The 16,905-nt window shown below is 41.8% G+C and overlaps 1 protein-coding gene across 6 annotated transcripts in view; it reads right to left on the reverse strand.

Annotated features, from left to right (window-relative positions):
* The window catches only part of LOC148364953 (tetratricopeptide repeat protein 28-like), a 298,161-nt gene that overhangs the window by 128,340 nt on the left and 152,916 nt on the right, over positions 1 to 16,905 (reverse strand). For 5 of the 6 annotated variants that reach the window (XM_088335313.1, XM_088335309.1, XM_088335310.1 and 2 more), the window contains exon 5: positions 7,594 to 8,101. The exons of the other annotated variant lie outside the window; for it this stretch is intronic. In XM_088335313.1, the coding sequence (XP_088191439.1) occupies positions 7,594 to 8,101 (508 nt within the window). The remainder of the gene's footprint in view (positions 1 to 7,593; positions 8,102 to 16,905) is intronic. 6 annotated transcript variants of the gene reach the window in all.

Consider the following 16,905-nt stretch of genomic DNA (forward strand, 5'->3'; position numbering starts at 1 on the left):
AAGAAAATAGAAACTAAGGAATGGTTGGCATTTCTTGAATCCCAAGACTTTAACCTTCCGAATGATATTTGAAATGATGCATTTGAGTGACATCGTACGGACACCACATCCGCACGTGTCTACGACACGTATTTGCTTCTTTGCAAGCTTTGGGAATGTTAAGGGGGTAATAAGTTTGACTGAATCATCTGACTGTTTTGTCGACGTTCCCATTGTAGCGCCTTATAATCCGGTGCGCCTTATCTATGGAAGATATAGGACCAAAAACTATTTTTTGGGGGTGCGCCCTATAACCCGGTGCGCCCTATAGTGCGGAAAATACGGTATATATATATATATATATATATATATATATATATATATATATATATATATATATATATATATATATATATATATAAATTCCGGACTATAAGCCGCTAATTTTTTCCCACATTTATAACCATGCGGCTTATTCAGAGATGCGGCCAATTTATGTAATTTTTCTAACGGGCCGCCAGCGGCTCTCGAGTATGAGAAGAAAGATTTAGGCCGGTGGAATATATGTGCCGAGGAAGATCACAATTTATGAGCGTAAACATACCCTCAACAAGGCTCAAGACGCAGCCACTATGATAAAAGCAAACGGGCATATTACTGGGGTGTGTTGAAGTAAGGAACCGTGGAACGACATCATTGTGGTTAAATTTTTTTTCGACGTTGATAAAGATAACCTAGACGTCTTTTCCAAGAAGGAAAAGCGGATGGTCTGCCATGATCCTTACAATTACGGCTTTAGTTTTCTTAACAGACTAATTTGAAGGTATGCGAGCGTCTTTTTAGTAGCGTGAGGCTACCTACCAAAGGCACGGTTTAGGATGAGAGTTATATTATTATTATTAAAGTTTGGAAACTCTCTCGATGTACTATCTTTCTTTGTAAATATGTGTAATATGTATTTGCAACTGTATATTTCTGTAATGTATTTATTTGAGACACTTATTCTGCACGAGCAAATTAAAAAAGAGGGGCGGAGCAAACGCCAACGCTGATGGGAAAGTGGGGACCGGTAGAGGGGAGTTTTTGTGGACACGGCGGACAATAATGGATCTATATTTTTCCCACCCTTTCCTTTGGAAATATACACTTTTTTTCCTTGGATTACTATCAACGGGCACCCAGAATCTGCAGGTCTGCAACAAATTTTAAGTACCCATATCATTTTGCGTTCATTTTGGCGGCTCTGATTTTTGGACTGTGTGCTTTAATGAAGGGCATTTACCGTATTTTCCGCACTATAAGGCGCACCTAAAAGTCTTAATTTTTTTCAAAAGCTGACCATGCGCCTTATAACACAGTGCGCCTTATATATGGCTCAATATTAAATTCCCAAGGTTTCGCAACTTACTCAACGGCCGCCGACTTGATTTTACCCCGAACAAGGAGTAGTCCGCGGTGTATGCTGGCATTTATATACCGGCGTTTCATTGGCTAACCAATGTGTCAATCATCATTTGAATCGATCACTATTGGCTAAAGTTATTCGGAGCTTCGGATTGGCTAGATGCCCAAAACTAACCCTTCAATCGGACGAGTTTAGCAATGGCGTAGCAAGTCCGCGGTGTATGCTGGGATTTATATACCGGCGTTTCTTGGCTAACCAATGTGTCAATCATCATTTGAATCGATCACTGTTGGCTTAAGTTATTCGGAGCCTCGGATTGGCTAGATGCCCAAAACAAACCCTTCAATCGGACGAGTTTAGCAATGGCGTAGCAAGTCCGCTGTGTATGCTGGGATTTATATACCGGCGTTTCATTGGCTAACCAATGTGTCAATCATCATTTGAATCGATCACTGTTGGCTTAAGTTATTCGGAGCCTCGGATTGGCTAGATGCCCAAAACAAACCCTTCAATCGGACGAGTTTAGCAATGGCGTAGCAAGCTTGCTACAGTACGCCATAAAGAAACATGTTTCATTAGTCTGTATTTGTAAATATTCTACTCTCCTGGATTTACTTCACTCACGGTTGTAAGAAGACCATGATTGCGTATCATTATTGAACGTGAGAACTTGGGTGAGTTATGCGGCTTCATATTTTCCCGGAATCTTGTTTTAGAACTATCTTGATGTTGCTGTGATGAGTTGAGTGAATTCAACTCAATTCCAAGTGTTTATTGTCATATGCACAGTAAAGTTGTGAGCGAAAAAGAAAATAGAAACTAAGGAATGGTTGGCATTTCTTGAATCCCAAGACTTTAACCTTCCGAATGATATTTGAAATGATGGATTTGAGTGACATCGTACGGACACCGCATCCGCACGTGTCTACGACAGGTATTTGCTTCTTTGCAAGCTTTGGGAATGTCAAGGGGGTAATAAGTTTGACTGAATCATCTGACTGTTTTGTCGACGTTCCCATTGTAGCGCCTTATAATCCGGTGCGCCTTATCTATGGAAGATATAGGACCAAAAACTATTTTTTGGGGGTGCGCCCTATAACACGGTGCGCCCTATAGTGCGGAAAATACGGTAGTTTCAATTGCGGGACTTGAAGTTTGGCTTGGATTAATCTCGTATTTGTTTGATGCGGGTGCATGCGGCTTATATACAGGTGCGGCTTGTGTATGGACAAAATCTGTTTTCCCCCTAAAATGTGATGGGTGCGGCTTATAATCAGGTACGCTCTATAGTCCGGAATTTACAGTGTATATATATATATATATATATATATAATGGGACCTCGGTTATCGCGGTTAATGGGGACCAAAACCACCCGCGAAAAGTGAAAATCTGCGAAGTAGCGATGCCCCTTCAAAAATGCTTATTATTTTATTCTATTATTAGTATTTTTTAGACCTGCGAAGCTCTGAACCCGAGAACATGAAAAGCATGAAGTAGCTTTAAAAAAAACAAGAAAACAAGGAAAAAAAATGGAATTATTTTAGTTTATTATTATTATTTTTTTTTTAGGCCCGCGAAGCTCTGAACCCGCGAACGTCGAAGCGCGAAGTAGCGAGGTCCCACTGTGTGTATATATATATATATATATATATATATATATATATATATATATACACACCAGTTCAGAGTGTCCCCTGCCCACTGCCCAAAGATAGCTGGGATGGGCTCCAGCAACCCCGCAACCCTAATGAGTATAAGCGGTGCAGATAATGAATGAATTTTTTTTTTAATTTGAAGTAAATTAGGCCTAATTTTACCAGAACATAAAATGTAGACTACTCTTTGTTATGTTATGAGGCTTTATAAATAGGTTCACTATACTGGACGCATCATTTTATGAATTTTTGATATTGTATCACTCCGGCCCTCGGCTTGCAGTCGTTTTTTTTTAATTTGTCCCTCTGTACATTTGACTTTGAAACCCCTGCCTAACAGGGACACACTATTTATATTTGCTCCAATATGAAATTATGATTTAATCTCATTTAAATTTTGTTTTCTTTATTACTTTTTTATTTGTTTTAAAAAAAAAAGGTACCTGGGTACTTTGCTGAAAAAACATCATTCACAAAAAAGGTTGCGTAACTATTGCCTCATATCACATTTTTGGCATGATAGATAGATAGATAGATAGATAGATAGATAGATAGATAGATAGATAGATAGATAGATAGATAGATAGATAGATAGATAGATAGATAGATAGATAGATAGATAGATAGATAGATAGATACTTTATTCATCCCCTAAGGGAAATTCACATTTCCAGCAGCATCCCTGAGCTGAGAACAATACAATAATAAAGCCAAAAGAATACAATATACAGATACCCAGTGTGACGTGCAAATGCCCACTTTAGCATGTTATATAGAGTAACTAAATAGTGCTACACAGAACACATAATGCAGTAAGATTCGGTAATATCCAATGTAGGTGGTGTGGTTTAATGTGGGCCTTTACTCTGCCGGGTGGAGTTAAAGAGCCTCATGGCATGAGGAAGAAAAGATCTCTTCAGTCTGTCCGTAGTACAAGACAGTGACAGCAGTCTGTCACTGAAACTGCTCTTCTGTCCGGAGATAATGCTGTGAAGCGGATGCGATGGATTGTCCATGATTGACCTCAGCTTTTTCAGTGCCTGTCTCTCAGCTACTGTTGTTAGGCTGTCCAGCTCTTTGCCCACAACAGAGCTCGCTTTCCTAGCCAGTTTATTGAGACGAGAGGCATCCTTCTTCTTGACGCTGCCTCCCCAACACGCTGCCGCATAGAAGAGGGCGCTTGCCACTACTGTCTCATAGAATATTTTCAGGAGCTTTTTGCAGATGTTGAAGGAGGCCAGCCTTCTGAGGAAGTAAAGTCGGCTTTGCCCTTTCCTACATAGAGCTTCTGTGTTGGCAGTCCAGTCCAGTTTGTTGTCCAGCTGCACACCCAGGTATTTGTAGGTCTGGACAAATTCTACACATTCTCCCTTGATGGTTACAGGAACCGGGTGAGTTCTGGTTCTCCTGAAGTCCACCACCATCTCTCTGGTCTTGGTGGTGTTTAGGTGCAGGTGGTTTGCGTCGCTCCATCGGACAAAGTCCTGAATCAATCTCCTGTACTCCTCCTCCTGCCCGTTTCTGATACATCCCACGATCGCAGTGTCATCGGCAAACTTTTGCACATGGCAGGACTCAGAGTTGTACTTAAAGTCCGATGTATATAGAATGAATAGGAACGGAGAGAGAACGGTCCCCTGCGGAGATCCTGTGCTGCTAACCACGGTGTCCGATGTACAGCCCCCCTGTTTCACATACTGCGGTCTGCCTGTCAGGTAGTCAGTAATCCATTCTACAAGGTGTGAGCTAACTCCCATCTCTGTCAATTTCCTACTCAGTAGCAGAGGCTGTATGGTATTGAAGGCACTAGAGAAGTCCAAAAATGTAATCCTCACAGCCCCCTTCGCCCTATCCAGGTGAGAGAGGGATCGGTGTAACATGTATAATATAGCATCCTCCACTCCCACCTTCTCCTGGTAAGCAAATTGCAGTGGGTCGATGGCGTGACGGACCTGTAGCCTCAGGTGGTGCAGCAGCAGCCGCTCCATGGTCTTCATCACATGTGATGTCAGGGCGACTGGCCTGAAGTCGTTGAGTTCCTCTGGTCTTGATTTCTTTGGGACTGGGATGATGCAGGATGTTTTCCACAGCTGAGGGACCCTTCCCTGTTCAAGGCTCAAGTTGAAGATGCGCTGTAGAGGGTCTCCCAGCTCAGACGCACAGGCTTTCAGCAGTCGGGGGGATATTCCATCCGGACCAGCTGCCTTGCTGGTTCGTAGCCTTCTCAGCTCCCCACACACCTGGGCTGAAGTTATTTTTAGTGGGGGGATGTCTTCCATGCTAGTGTCCAGAGGGAGAGGGGGAAGGACAGCTGCACAACTCAGGGGTGAGGATGAGGCGGAGTGGTCAAACCTGTTGAAAAAGTTGTTCAACTGGTTGACTCGCCCCACATCTATATCCACAGCCACACTCTGCTTGGTGCTGCAGCCAGTAATTGTTTTCATCCCTTCCCACACCTCCTTCATGTTGTTGTTCAGCAGCTTTTTCTCCAACTTCCTCCTGTACTGCTCCTTCCCTTTCTGGAGCTGGACTTTGAGCTCCTTCTGTACTCGTTTTAGCTCCTGAGGATCACCATTTTTAAAGGCCCTCTTCTTTTGGTTCAGAAGGCACTTGATGTCTCTCGTGATCCAGGGCTTGTTGTTGGCATAGCAGCGTACAGTCTTTATAGGAACAACATTGTCCATGCAGAACTTAATGTAGTCAGTAGTGCAGTTTGCCATCTCCTCAATGTCCCCACTGCTGGACCCTAGCAGGACATCCCAGTCCGTACATCCAAAGCAGTCTCTCAGAGCCTGCTCTGCCTCGGTGGACCATTTTCTAAATGAGCGTGTGGTTGTTGGTAGCCTCCTCACTCTTGGTTTGTACTGTGGTTTAAGCAGAATGAGGTTGTGGTCTCCTTTTCCAAGGGCAGGCAGTGGTTTAGCGCTGTATGCATTTTTTATATTCGCATACAGAAGGTCAATAGTCCTATTTCCCCTGGTCTTGCAGTTCACATACTGGACGAAAGAGGGCAGTGTCTTATCAAGAGTCACGTGGTTGAAGTCCCCTGAGATTAACATTGCAGCCTCCGGGTGTTGTGTCTGAAGTTTTGCCACCGCGGAGTGGATGACGTCACACGCTACTTCCGCATCAGCGCGCGGTGGGATGTAAACAATGACAGCAATGGTGTGTCCGAACTCTCTGGGCATGTAATAGGGACGGAGACTTACAGCCAAAAGTTCGACATCACGGCAGCAGATAGAAATCTTGGTTTTTACATGCCCGGGGTTACACCACCTCGTGTTCACGTAGATAGCCAGTCCCCCTCCTTTGCGCTTCCCACTGACTTTTGTCCCTCTGTCAGCCCGAACAGCGCAGAAGCCGTTTAGCGCGATGTTAGCGTCCGTGATGCTAGGCGTGAGCCACGTTTCCGTAAAGCAAAGCAAGCTGCACTCCCTGTATGCTTTGATGTCTTTCACAAGCACAGCCAGTTCGTCGATCTTATTCGGTAGGGAGTTGACATTCCCCATGATTATGGACGGTACCGTGGGCTTATATCGCCACTTCGCCGCTAGCCGCTTAGCCTTTACTTTAGCACCGGCTCTGCAACCCCGGTAGGGTCGCCTTACCTCGTTAGGTAAAAAAGGGACCGTGCCGGCTCGAGAGTTCTTCAGGTCGAGGAGTAGGTTTCTTGAATATACGTATTTTTGCGAGTTGAAACCCATATCCATAGGATAGAAAGTAATCCAAGTGTTGCAAGGCACTGATAAAGTAAGCAAAAATAACTAAACAAATAAATAAATCACAAAAGTAGCGAAAATAACACGGGAGCTGCTGGAGTGGCTGCCATTCGTGACGGCGCCGGAAGTAGATGTTGGTTAGCCCTCTTTCAATTGTATGCTGTCTATGAATGGTGTTTTTGTGCAGTAATGCCATTATGTGGTTGAGTTGGGTTAGCAATCCATGTATTGAAAAATTGAAAAATGTATTACCCAAGAATTCTTAACATAACACCATCCATTTTGCACATACTCGTGTATATAAGGAACCCTATTTACAGTATTTGAAAATCCATGGGAAAAAACAAGTGTTCTTAATTCCGGGATAATACCCCTAGCCAACTCCACCCACAGAACTGCCCCTACTGAAAGTGACTGGACTCTCCAGGAGTGTAATAAAAATGTGAAAACGCCCGACTGTTCATTTGTAATCAAAATATTAATGATCTGTATCTGTGAGTCATGTTCATGCCAGGATTTATTTCACTGCGTGTCTAAAGCGAGATTAGCCTATCAACCAAATTAAAAGATTTTGAAGGGCATCAATGTGAACTTGAAAAGCCATCACACTCCTGCTTTACTTTAAAAGAGAGGCGCAAGCACTTCTCGCTCTCTTGCTCTCCACACCAGCTGCCGTCCACACACGCCTCTGCCCAGGAGGCCCCAAAAGAGAGGGGGGAGGGTGCGCGCACGGGCACGGGCTTTAATAACAAACACGGACATAATAAGAATTCAGCCTGTAATTTAAGACACCACTGTTTTTTCTTTTTGCATGTCAGTGTTTCGCATACATACCAAGATTGGATGAGGCCCTCCCTTCCGCAGCTCTGTCCTTCAAATCTTCAGCAATGGACAGCTGCTGTTCATGATATTGCTTTGCCCTTTCCAGGTCCTGCATGCAGCGGGCGGCATGACCCAGGCCCGCATAAGCCCTCATCTCAATGGACTTGACTTCCAGTTCCTGGGCTAGCTCCAGCACGTGTGTGTGGTAGGACATGGCCTTGTCAAAGTTTCGATGGTAGTGATAGGCGCTTCCCAGATTGCTGTAAGCCCGGGCCTCCTCCCTCTTGTTTTCGAGGGCTTTGGCGATGCCCAGGTGCTGCTCGTGACATTGCACAGCATTGTCAAAGTCTCCCATGGCGATGTAGACGGCACCCATGTTTCCTAGCTCGCGTGCTTCGGAGAGTTGATCTTTAGACTGCTTAGCCAGAAGAACACATTGCTTGTGGCTGGCCAGTGCATTGGGGTAGTCCCCTATGGCTGTGTAGACATGGCCCAAGCTGCTCAGGGCCATGGAGGCCGCCTAGGGACAAAGACAGTCAACAAAATAAGGGTCAAAACAGGGAAAAAATGATCTTAGAAAGTTTAGTAACAAAATATTTAATTGTTAACCCATTCCAAACCATTTGGATAATATGACAGTTTTGGTCTCTTTTGAAATGTTTTGGACCAAACTGAAATAATCACTGCAAGTGTTACTAACATTTAGTAACCAGAGTTAGAACACACAGAAACAGAAAGATTTTATTCTTGCCTGATTACCTATGACCTTTCCAAGTGTGTATTTAGCCTTTGCTTAATACTTGGTTGATCCACCTTTGGCAGCAAATACAGCCTCAAGTCTTTTGGAATATGATCCCACAAGTTTAGCACACCTATCTTTAGGCAGTTTTGCCCATTCTTCTTTGCAATAAGTCTCAAGCTCAATCAGGTTGGATGGGAGACGTTTGTGCACAGCAATTTTCAGATCTCTCCAGAGATGTTCGATCGGATTCAAGTCTGGACTCTGGCTGGGCCACTCCAGGACATCCACGGAGTGGTTCTGAAGCCAATCTTTTGAGATCTTGGCTGTGTGCTTTGGGTCGTTGTCCTGCTGAAAAATGAACCTTCGCCCCAGCCTGAGGTCAAGAGCGCTCTGGAGCAGGTTTTCATCCAGGATATCTCTATATATTGCTGCATTCATTTTTCCTTCTATCCTGACTAGTCTGCCAGTTCCTGCTGCTGAAAAACATTCCCACAGCATGATGCTGCCACCACCATGCTTCACCGTAGGGATGGTATTGGCCTGGTGATGAGCGGTGCCTGGTTTCCTCCAAACATGGCGCCTGGCATTCACACCAAAGAGTTCAATCTTTGTCTCATCAGACCAGAGAATTTTGTTTCTCATGGTCAGTTATTCAGGTGCTTTTTGGCAAATTCCAGACGGGCTTCCGTGTTTCTTTTACTAAGGAGTGGCTTTCGTCTGGCCACTCTACCATACAGGCCTGATTGATGGATTGCTGCAGAGATGGTTGTCCTTCTGGAAGGCTCTCCTCTCTCCACAGATGAACGCTGGAGCTCTGACAGAGTGACCATCGGGTTCTTGGTCACCTCCCTGACTAAGGCCCTTCTTCCCCGATTGCTCAGTTTAGAAGGCCGGCCAGCTCTAGAAAGAGTCCTGGTGGTTCCAAATGTCTTCCATTTACAAATAATGGAGGCCACTGTGCTCATTGGGACCTTCAAAGCAGCAGACATTTTTCTGTATCCTTCCCAGATTTGTGCCTCAAGACAATCCTGTCTCGCAGGTCTACAGTTCTTTTGACTTCATGCTTGGTGTTTGTGCTGTGGGACCTTATATAGACAGGTGTGTGCCTTTCCAAATCATGTCCAATCAACTGAATTTACTGCAGGTGGACTCAATTAAGCTGTAGAAAGATCTCAAGGATGATCAGTGGAAAAAAGATGCACCTGAGGTCAATTTTGAGCTTCATGGCAAAGGCTGTGAATACTTATGTAAATTTGATTTCTTAGTTTTCTATTTTTAATAAATTCAAAAAAAGTAAAAAAAAAAAAAAAAAATTCACATTGTCATAATGGAGTATTTTGTGTAGAATTTTAAGATAAGAGATTAAATTAATACAATTTGGAATGAGGCTGTAACATAACAAAATGTGGAAAAAGTAAAGCGCTGTGAAAACTTTCCGGATGCACTGTATGCTTTTCGGTGGATTTTTTTTAATCTTTCATCATTTTGGGTTTTTGGAATAAATGTTTTGCTCAGTTGGATGCTCTGGGATGTTCTCAATATAACAGACATTTTTGCTGACATTTGACTCATTTGTGTGAATGGTTAGTTACGGCCGCTTTATAGTTTTTGGTTATCTTGTTTAAGACTAATTCTGATGTTTCTGTGATGGCTACATTTTGAAATGGGCATCATATCTTGAATCCCAAGAGTTTGTGTTCCAATGATATATAGTATGATGTATTTTAGTGATTAGTGGCATGGTACAGACACATTATTGTTTATTAGGACAGTGGCGGGCCTGCGGAGCGTTAGGGGTTAAGTAATCAAGCAATCCTTGGAAACGCAACTTAAAAACTCGAGCAGTTTCAAGGATTTCAAGACTGAAATCCTGTATGAACCCTGTGTAATTCAATGAGAAAGGCGTACTGTTCTGAGACCAATTGACCAGGAAAACTGTATTTGAATGAAAGAAAGGGGTTAAAGAGCTCAGCAATAGATTTATTTCGAAGACCAAAGTTTTGCAATCCTATATTACCGTTTGCCACCAACAGTTGAACAAAGACAGCGCTAATCAGAGAAGTGAGGAAAAAAGTTATAGCTTCATATAGGACCTATGAAGTGGGGGGGATACAAAAGTGGCTAACCGGCTCCCTCAGTCAGGATAGAAGGAAAAATGAATGCAGTAATATATAGAGATATCCTGGATGAAAACCTGCTCCAGAGCGCTCTTGACCTCAGGCTGGGGCGAAGGTTAATTTTTCAGCAGGACAACGACCCAAAGCACACAGCCAAGATCTCTAAAGATTGGCTTTAGAACCACTCCGTGAATGTCCTGGAGTGGCCCAGCCAGAGTCCAGACTTGAATCCGATCGAACATCTCTGGAGAGATCTGAAAATGGCTGTGCACAAACGTCTCCCATCCAACCTGATTGAGCTTGAGACCTATGCAAAGAAGAATGGGCAAAACTGCCTAAAGATAGGTGTGCTAAACTTGTGGGATCATATTCAAAAAGACTTGAGGCTGTATTTGCTGCCAAAGGTGGATCAACAAAGTGTTAAGCAAAGGCTGTGAATACTTATGTAAATGTGATTTCTTAGTTTTCTATTTTTATCAAATTCAAAAAAAGTAAAAAAAAAAAAACTTTTTCCCATTGTCATAATGGAGTATTTTGTGTAGAATTTTGAGATAAGAGATTCAATTAATACAATTTGGAATGAGGCTGTAACATAACAAAATGTGGATATATATATAAATGTGGAATATATATATATATATATATATATATATATATATATATATATATATATATATATATGCTCTGGGATGTTCTCAATATTTACATAAGTATTCACAGCCTTTGCCATATATATATATATATATATATATATATATATATATATATATATATATATATATATATATATATATATATATATATATATATATATATATATATATATATATATATATAATTACTTTATTTCAATGCTTTTTCCATGTGCATGATCTAACAGTCAAAAGAGCACTACAATCATCACAACATTGAGAGAAAATGCCCACATTAAAGGCAAAGCCCGTCCACATAAAGACAAATATTTTATACTAGATGTCTATGAAAACATCTTCTTTTTCCTTGCTTTTTTGTTCTTTTCATGTCAGAATGTACAATTAACAACTTAGTTAAATAATGTCTCAGTTGATCAAAATTATATTGTAAATCTTTTTAACTGCGCCTTGCACGTGCGTATGGATATACTGCATTTGTACTGAAATTATTAAAAGTATTACAGTAATCCTTCGTTACTCCGCACTTCCGTTATTGTTGGTTCACACTTTAACGGACCTGAAATTAAATTATTAAGACAATTCAATGTAATTTATATTAACATATGATGCAATCTGTTCTCAGCAGACAGCACACAACAAATGCTATGGCGAAGGGACAGGTCTTATGTGTATGTGAGTTTGTTTGTAAATGTGTGTGTCTTGGGGGGGGGGGGGGTGTGACTGTCTGTGTATCTGACTGTGATTGGCTAGTGTATGGTGTCAGTCAAACAGCAGAACAGGCGTACAAGTCAACATGTCCACCAGAACAAACTGCCAGGCACGGCGACAATTAGCTTTTAGCAGCTCGTTACATGGAAAATAAATTTGTCAATTTAATTTGACTCAGAGAAAATTCCTAAAAGCCAGCAGGTGCTCCTTGGATTGATATCGGGTCTGGGAAGGGACTAAAGAAATAGCGAGGATGTAGGTTCAGCCAAGTGGTACAGTTAAGCTACGAAGTAATCCTCACAAGCTACCCCTGCCAAGCCTGTATCTCACAAACACCAGATCCATTACCCATGAAATGGATGACCTGAAGCTACAACTTGTAGGAAAGTGCTACATTTGGACTGGTTGTATTTTAGTCTTTGCAGACACCTGAACTAATTTGAATATACCTGATGTTAGCAGGCAGCTATCCAGCCCTTTTCTAAATCACTTTCTTACACTGAAGGGAGACCTTCAATTTCGTTTTCCTTTTGTATACAGACAATAAAAGAATTTATTCAACTGCAATTCTGTGTTCTTATTTCTTTTTATTTATAGATCTATAGCGGTTATTTTGTTGTCATAAGGATGTTATGTAGGTACCTTGTCTAATAATGCACACCTAGAAATGCAGTAAGCCTTTCCAGTCGCATTCGCTGTATTCTGCTGTATATAAAGCACACGGGGTTTTAGGTGTGTCTGGAAAACATAATACCTGCAATTCAATTTAGTGAACTATTGCCTGCATATGACCAATGTTATTTCTCAGTGTCACTCCATCTACAAAAAACAAACAAACCATTCATTAATGCGAACATCTTCCAGGCAAGGTCTGATGAGATGTTTATATGGAGGGTAAACAGCTGCGACTAGGGTCAGCTGTCTTCGCCTGAGCAGATGTTCAATTAATCTCCCAGAACCCGCTAATAAAGCAATTCCTTCCGTGAGCATCGCCCTCCTTATATCCGCCAGAAAAAGTTTGGACTCTGGCAACCGAAGATGATATTCATTCTGACGACGGAAGTCATTGTTAAAATTATCCATCCATCCATCCATTATCTGCACCGCTTTTCCCCAGTAGGGTCGCGGGGGTGCTGGAGCCCATCCCAGCGATCTCCCGGCAGTGGGCAGGGGACACCCTGAACTGCCAGCCAATCGCAGGGCACACAGGGACAGAAAATGTGTTCGCTCATTCACACCTAGGGACAATTTTGACCGGCCAATTAACCTGACATGCATGTCTTTGGAATCTGAGAGGAACCCGGAGTGCCCGGAGGAAACCCACACAAGGACGGGGAGAACATGCAAACTCCGCACAGGAAAGTTGGTAGCTGGATTTGAACCCATGACCTCAGAACTGTGCCGCACACGCGCTAACCACCGCGCCGCTGTGCTGCCTTGTTAAAACTAAATATAGATAATATGAATGACCTTATCGCTCCTGTAAAATTTGCCTAAAATCTCAATCTAAGACGTACCCTGAGTTCATTGAATGCTGATCTTAAACCGTCAAACCGTTTTTTCTTCCTTATGGGTATTTCTTTTGGGTGTTTTGACTCAAATAGAAGCAGTTATTTTCTCGGTTTCACAATTTTGCTACACTGACAAATAAAAACAAAATTAAAACCTGCAAGAACGAGCATGACGTCACTCTCCAGCACTCCTCCCACCTCCTCAACCTAATGTGTTCCGCTTCAAACAGCTCTGCTAAAAGTAGGATAAAAGCAGATAGGCACAGTGGAAAATAAAGCATAAGAGCTCTTTGAACTTAGTCCGGCATTGTTAACATAATTATTAAAGAAAATATTTAACTTTCAATTGTTTAAATAAACACTCCTCAAACAACACATCATTTCTTCAAAATCCCTTTAGTGGGCCATCGGAACGTTGATAAACAAAGAGTGTCTTACAATGTCACCAGTCACTGAAATACGTCATGCCACATATCATTCGAAAGCTTAAAGAGCATTTCAAAATATCCTCATCACAGGAATTTCACAATTGAAACAATATCCTAGATAACGCAATGTTAGTCGCACTTGCATTGATTATTTAAGTTTGGGACAAAACTTCAGTGTATTAACGTTAAGGGGTTAAGAAAAGATAAAAACACATTAATTTGCCATTCTGTTCTAAATTAAAATCGTCGTGTTTTCTTGACAGATTTCACAATTCTTTCTCAGTTGAAGAACAAAGAAGATGTACACAGCCAAGTGTAATGTGAAAAAAAAGCATATATTTTCCTTTTTCAGCGGAAGGGCTACATAATGAAATTAATAAATGAAAACCAAAGTACAAGCCAAATGGAAAAAATAAATAAATTCAATAACAGTCCTTTGTAAAGGCAAACGCTAACTTTTCTCAGAAAAATAGAGCAAAAGGTATACAAAACGAGTGAGGTTTTGTTTACTTTACTTTACGTCGTTGCTGATGTCTGCAACCAATTACCTGCTGACACAAGGACTCTGAGCGCTTTGCACAAGTCTAAAGAGGCAACCAGGCAATACACTGGCCCAGGGATGCAATTACTCTACGTCACAAACTGTTGCCGTTTTATGTTCCAAGATAGCCTATCTGAGGCCGCTCAATTACATGTAGCTTTTGAAGCTTTCCTTGTTCACTCAGATTCAAACTTTACTTTTGTTAGCAGAAAACAGGATTGCTAATCTGCCTGACTTGCAGTGCAGCAAAAAAAAAAAAGCCACAATATAGTGTGAGCACAGATGAGTCGCTCTTGATGAGTGACCCTCTAAAGTCAGACTGCAACGCTGCATTCTTTCCTCAGATGGGAGCCAAGATAATGAGGCATACACCTTAATATTCACAGAGAATGCACGAATTAAAGGGGCCGCTTCTTAACATTTAGGCCAGCCCGACGGCCAGTTAAAATATAAATAAGTAAATATATATATATATATATATATATATATATATATATATATATATATATATATATATATATATATATTTTTTTTTTTTTTATTAAAAATCCACGGAAATTGACTTTTTACAGGTTTTTTTTAACATACCGAAAGCAAAGAGGAACAATATAATTTCAGCTTAAAAAAATATATACAGTGGAACCTCGGTTTTCAGTCGCCTCTCAGTTCGAACAAATCGGAGTCTGACCAAAAATCTTGAGAAATTCTTGCTCCGCTGTTCGGTCAAAAATTCGGAGTTCGAACGCCGGTAATGCCTGAGTGCGTACGCTAGGATGCGATGCTGAGCTGCGTACGGGTGTAGATCGTGTAGATCGCCCCCCACCCCTCGTGACCAACTGTTATCACGTGCGACGTGCTTTGTTTTGCTTTCGCTTTTAATATAGGTGTACCAAGTGTTTTAGCCCCTAATTATGCCTCCGAAGAAAGTCAGTGCAAGCAGCAAAGTTGCTACAGGTGAAAAAAGAAAAGTAGTGCGTACAACTATTGCATTTAAGAAAAAAATAATAGCAAAATATGAAGGAGGTGTGCAACTTTCTGATCTTGTTAGGGAATACCCCACCGTCCACCTGCGCCTTCTGCTGACCACCACAAAGGTAAGAAATCCTATTCATAATTATTTTCTTTATCGTTTTTTTTATTTTTACACGTTCATGTTAGCGGAATCTTTCGTACGGAAGATTACAATAAAGCTAACGTACGATTAGCCTGGGTTAGCTTTATGATTCGGGGTAAACATTCAGGGTGTTGGAACTGAGCCCAAAATTCAGGGTGTTGGAACGGAGCCCCCTTTCCAATGAACCGCTCACCACTTGTTGTGGAGACCCGGGTGCTAATGACTTGTTAACGACCAGTTTTTCTAATTTTTACACGTTCATGTTAGCGTAATCTTTCTTACTGAAGATTACGATAACGCGAACGTACGATTAGCCTAGGTTAGCTTTATGATTACGTTAAACATTCAAGGTAAACATTCAGGGTGTTGGAGCAGATTAAAACGATTTACATTATTTTTAATGGGAAAAATGATTTCGGGGATCAAACAAATCGGTTTTCGAACGGATTATGGTCGAGAACCGAGGTTCCACTGTATCCGTTATAGCGGGTTCACTCCTTCGCTGATTGTTAATTGTATTGAATCGTCTTTAGATCGGTGATATCAATGTATAGTGCATTGTGTTTCTAATAGACAGCAGACAGCGTGGAATACATTAGGGAAGGCGCTCGGTGTTGGGTGGGTGTGACTGTCTGTGTGTGTGCGACTGTGATAGGCTGCCTAAGGTTGTCAGTCAAACAGTCGGGGCATACGCAGTCAATGTTTCTAAATCAAAACAAACTGGAAAGGATAGCGGCCGCTAGCTTTTAGAGGCTTGTTACATTGGAAATACATTCATTAACGTCCATGACGATGTGGCGAAAGTCCAAGTGTTCTGATTTCCGCGAGGGGTCAGGGGGATTATAAAGCCTAGACCACACAGGGGTAGACCGGGTGTGCGAGTTGAAGTAAGTAGGGGCTGCTTGGCTTTTGACAACTTTCATTCTAATTTTGTATAATAACAATAAAACCTTTGATCCATCCATCCATTTTCTGCACCACTTATCCTCAGTGGGGTCGACTATCCCAGCTATCTTTTGGCAGTAGGCAGAGGACACCCTGAACAGGTTGCTAGCCATTCGCAAGGCACACAAAGACAGACAACGATTCATGCTCACTCATACCTGGGGACAATTTGGAGTCACCAATTCACCTGCCATGAATGCTTTTGGAATTTGGAAGGAAACCGGAGTGCTTGGGGGAACGCCACGCAGGCACGGGGAGAATATGAAAACACAGCACAAGAAGGCTGGTAGCTGGATTTGAACCATGACCTAAGAACTGTGCTGCAGACGTGCTAACCACAAACCGTTCATTCAACTGCAATAGTGTCGTGTGACTTTATTTGTTGATTTATAGTTGTTATTTTCTTACAGTCGTTTAATTCTCAGTCAGTTATAAGGTCATGTTGAGCTTAGTTCGCACTTGGGGGATTTTTATGAGGATGTGACGCTTGTTGGCGGATTTTTTTAACTTTTTGCAGGTGGTTTGGGTCCCTATTGATCGCAAAAAACGAGGGAATTCTGTATAA

Source organism: Urocampus carinirostris, chromosome 5 (genome assembly GCF_059441175.1).
Source record: "Urocampus carinirostris isolate Australia breed hairy pipefish chromosome 5, RoL_Ucar_1.0, whole genome shotgun sequence".
Classification (NCBI taxonomy): Eukaryota; Metazoa; Chordata; class Actinopteri; order Syngnathiformes; family Syngnathidae; genus Urocampus; species Urocampus carinirostris.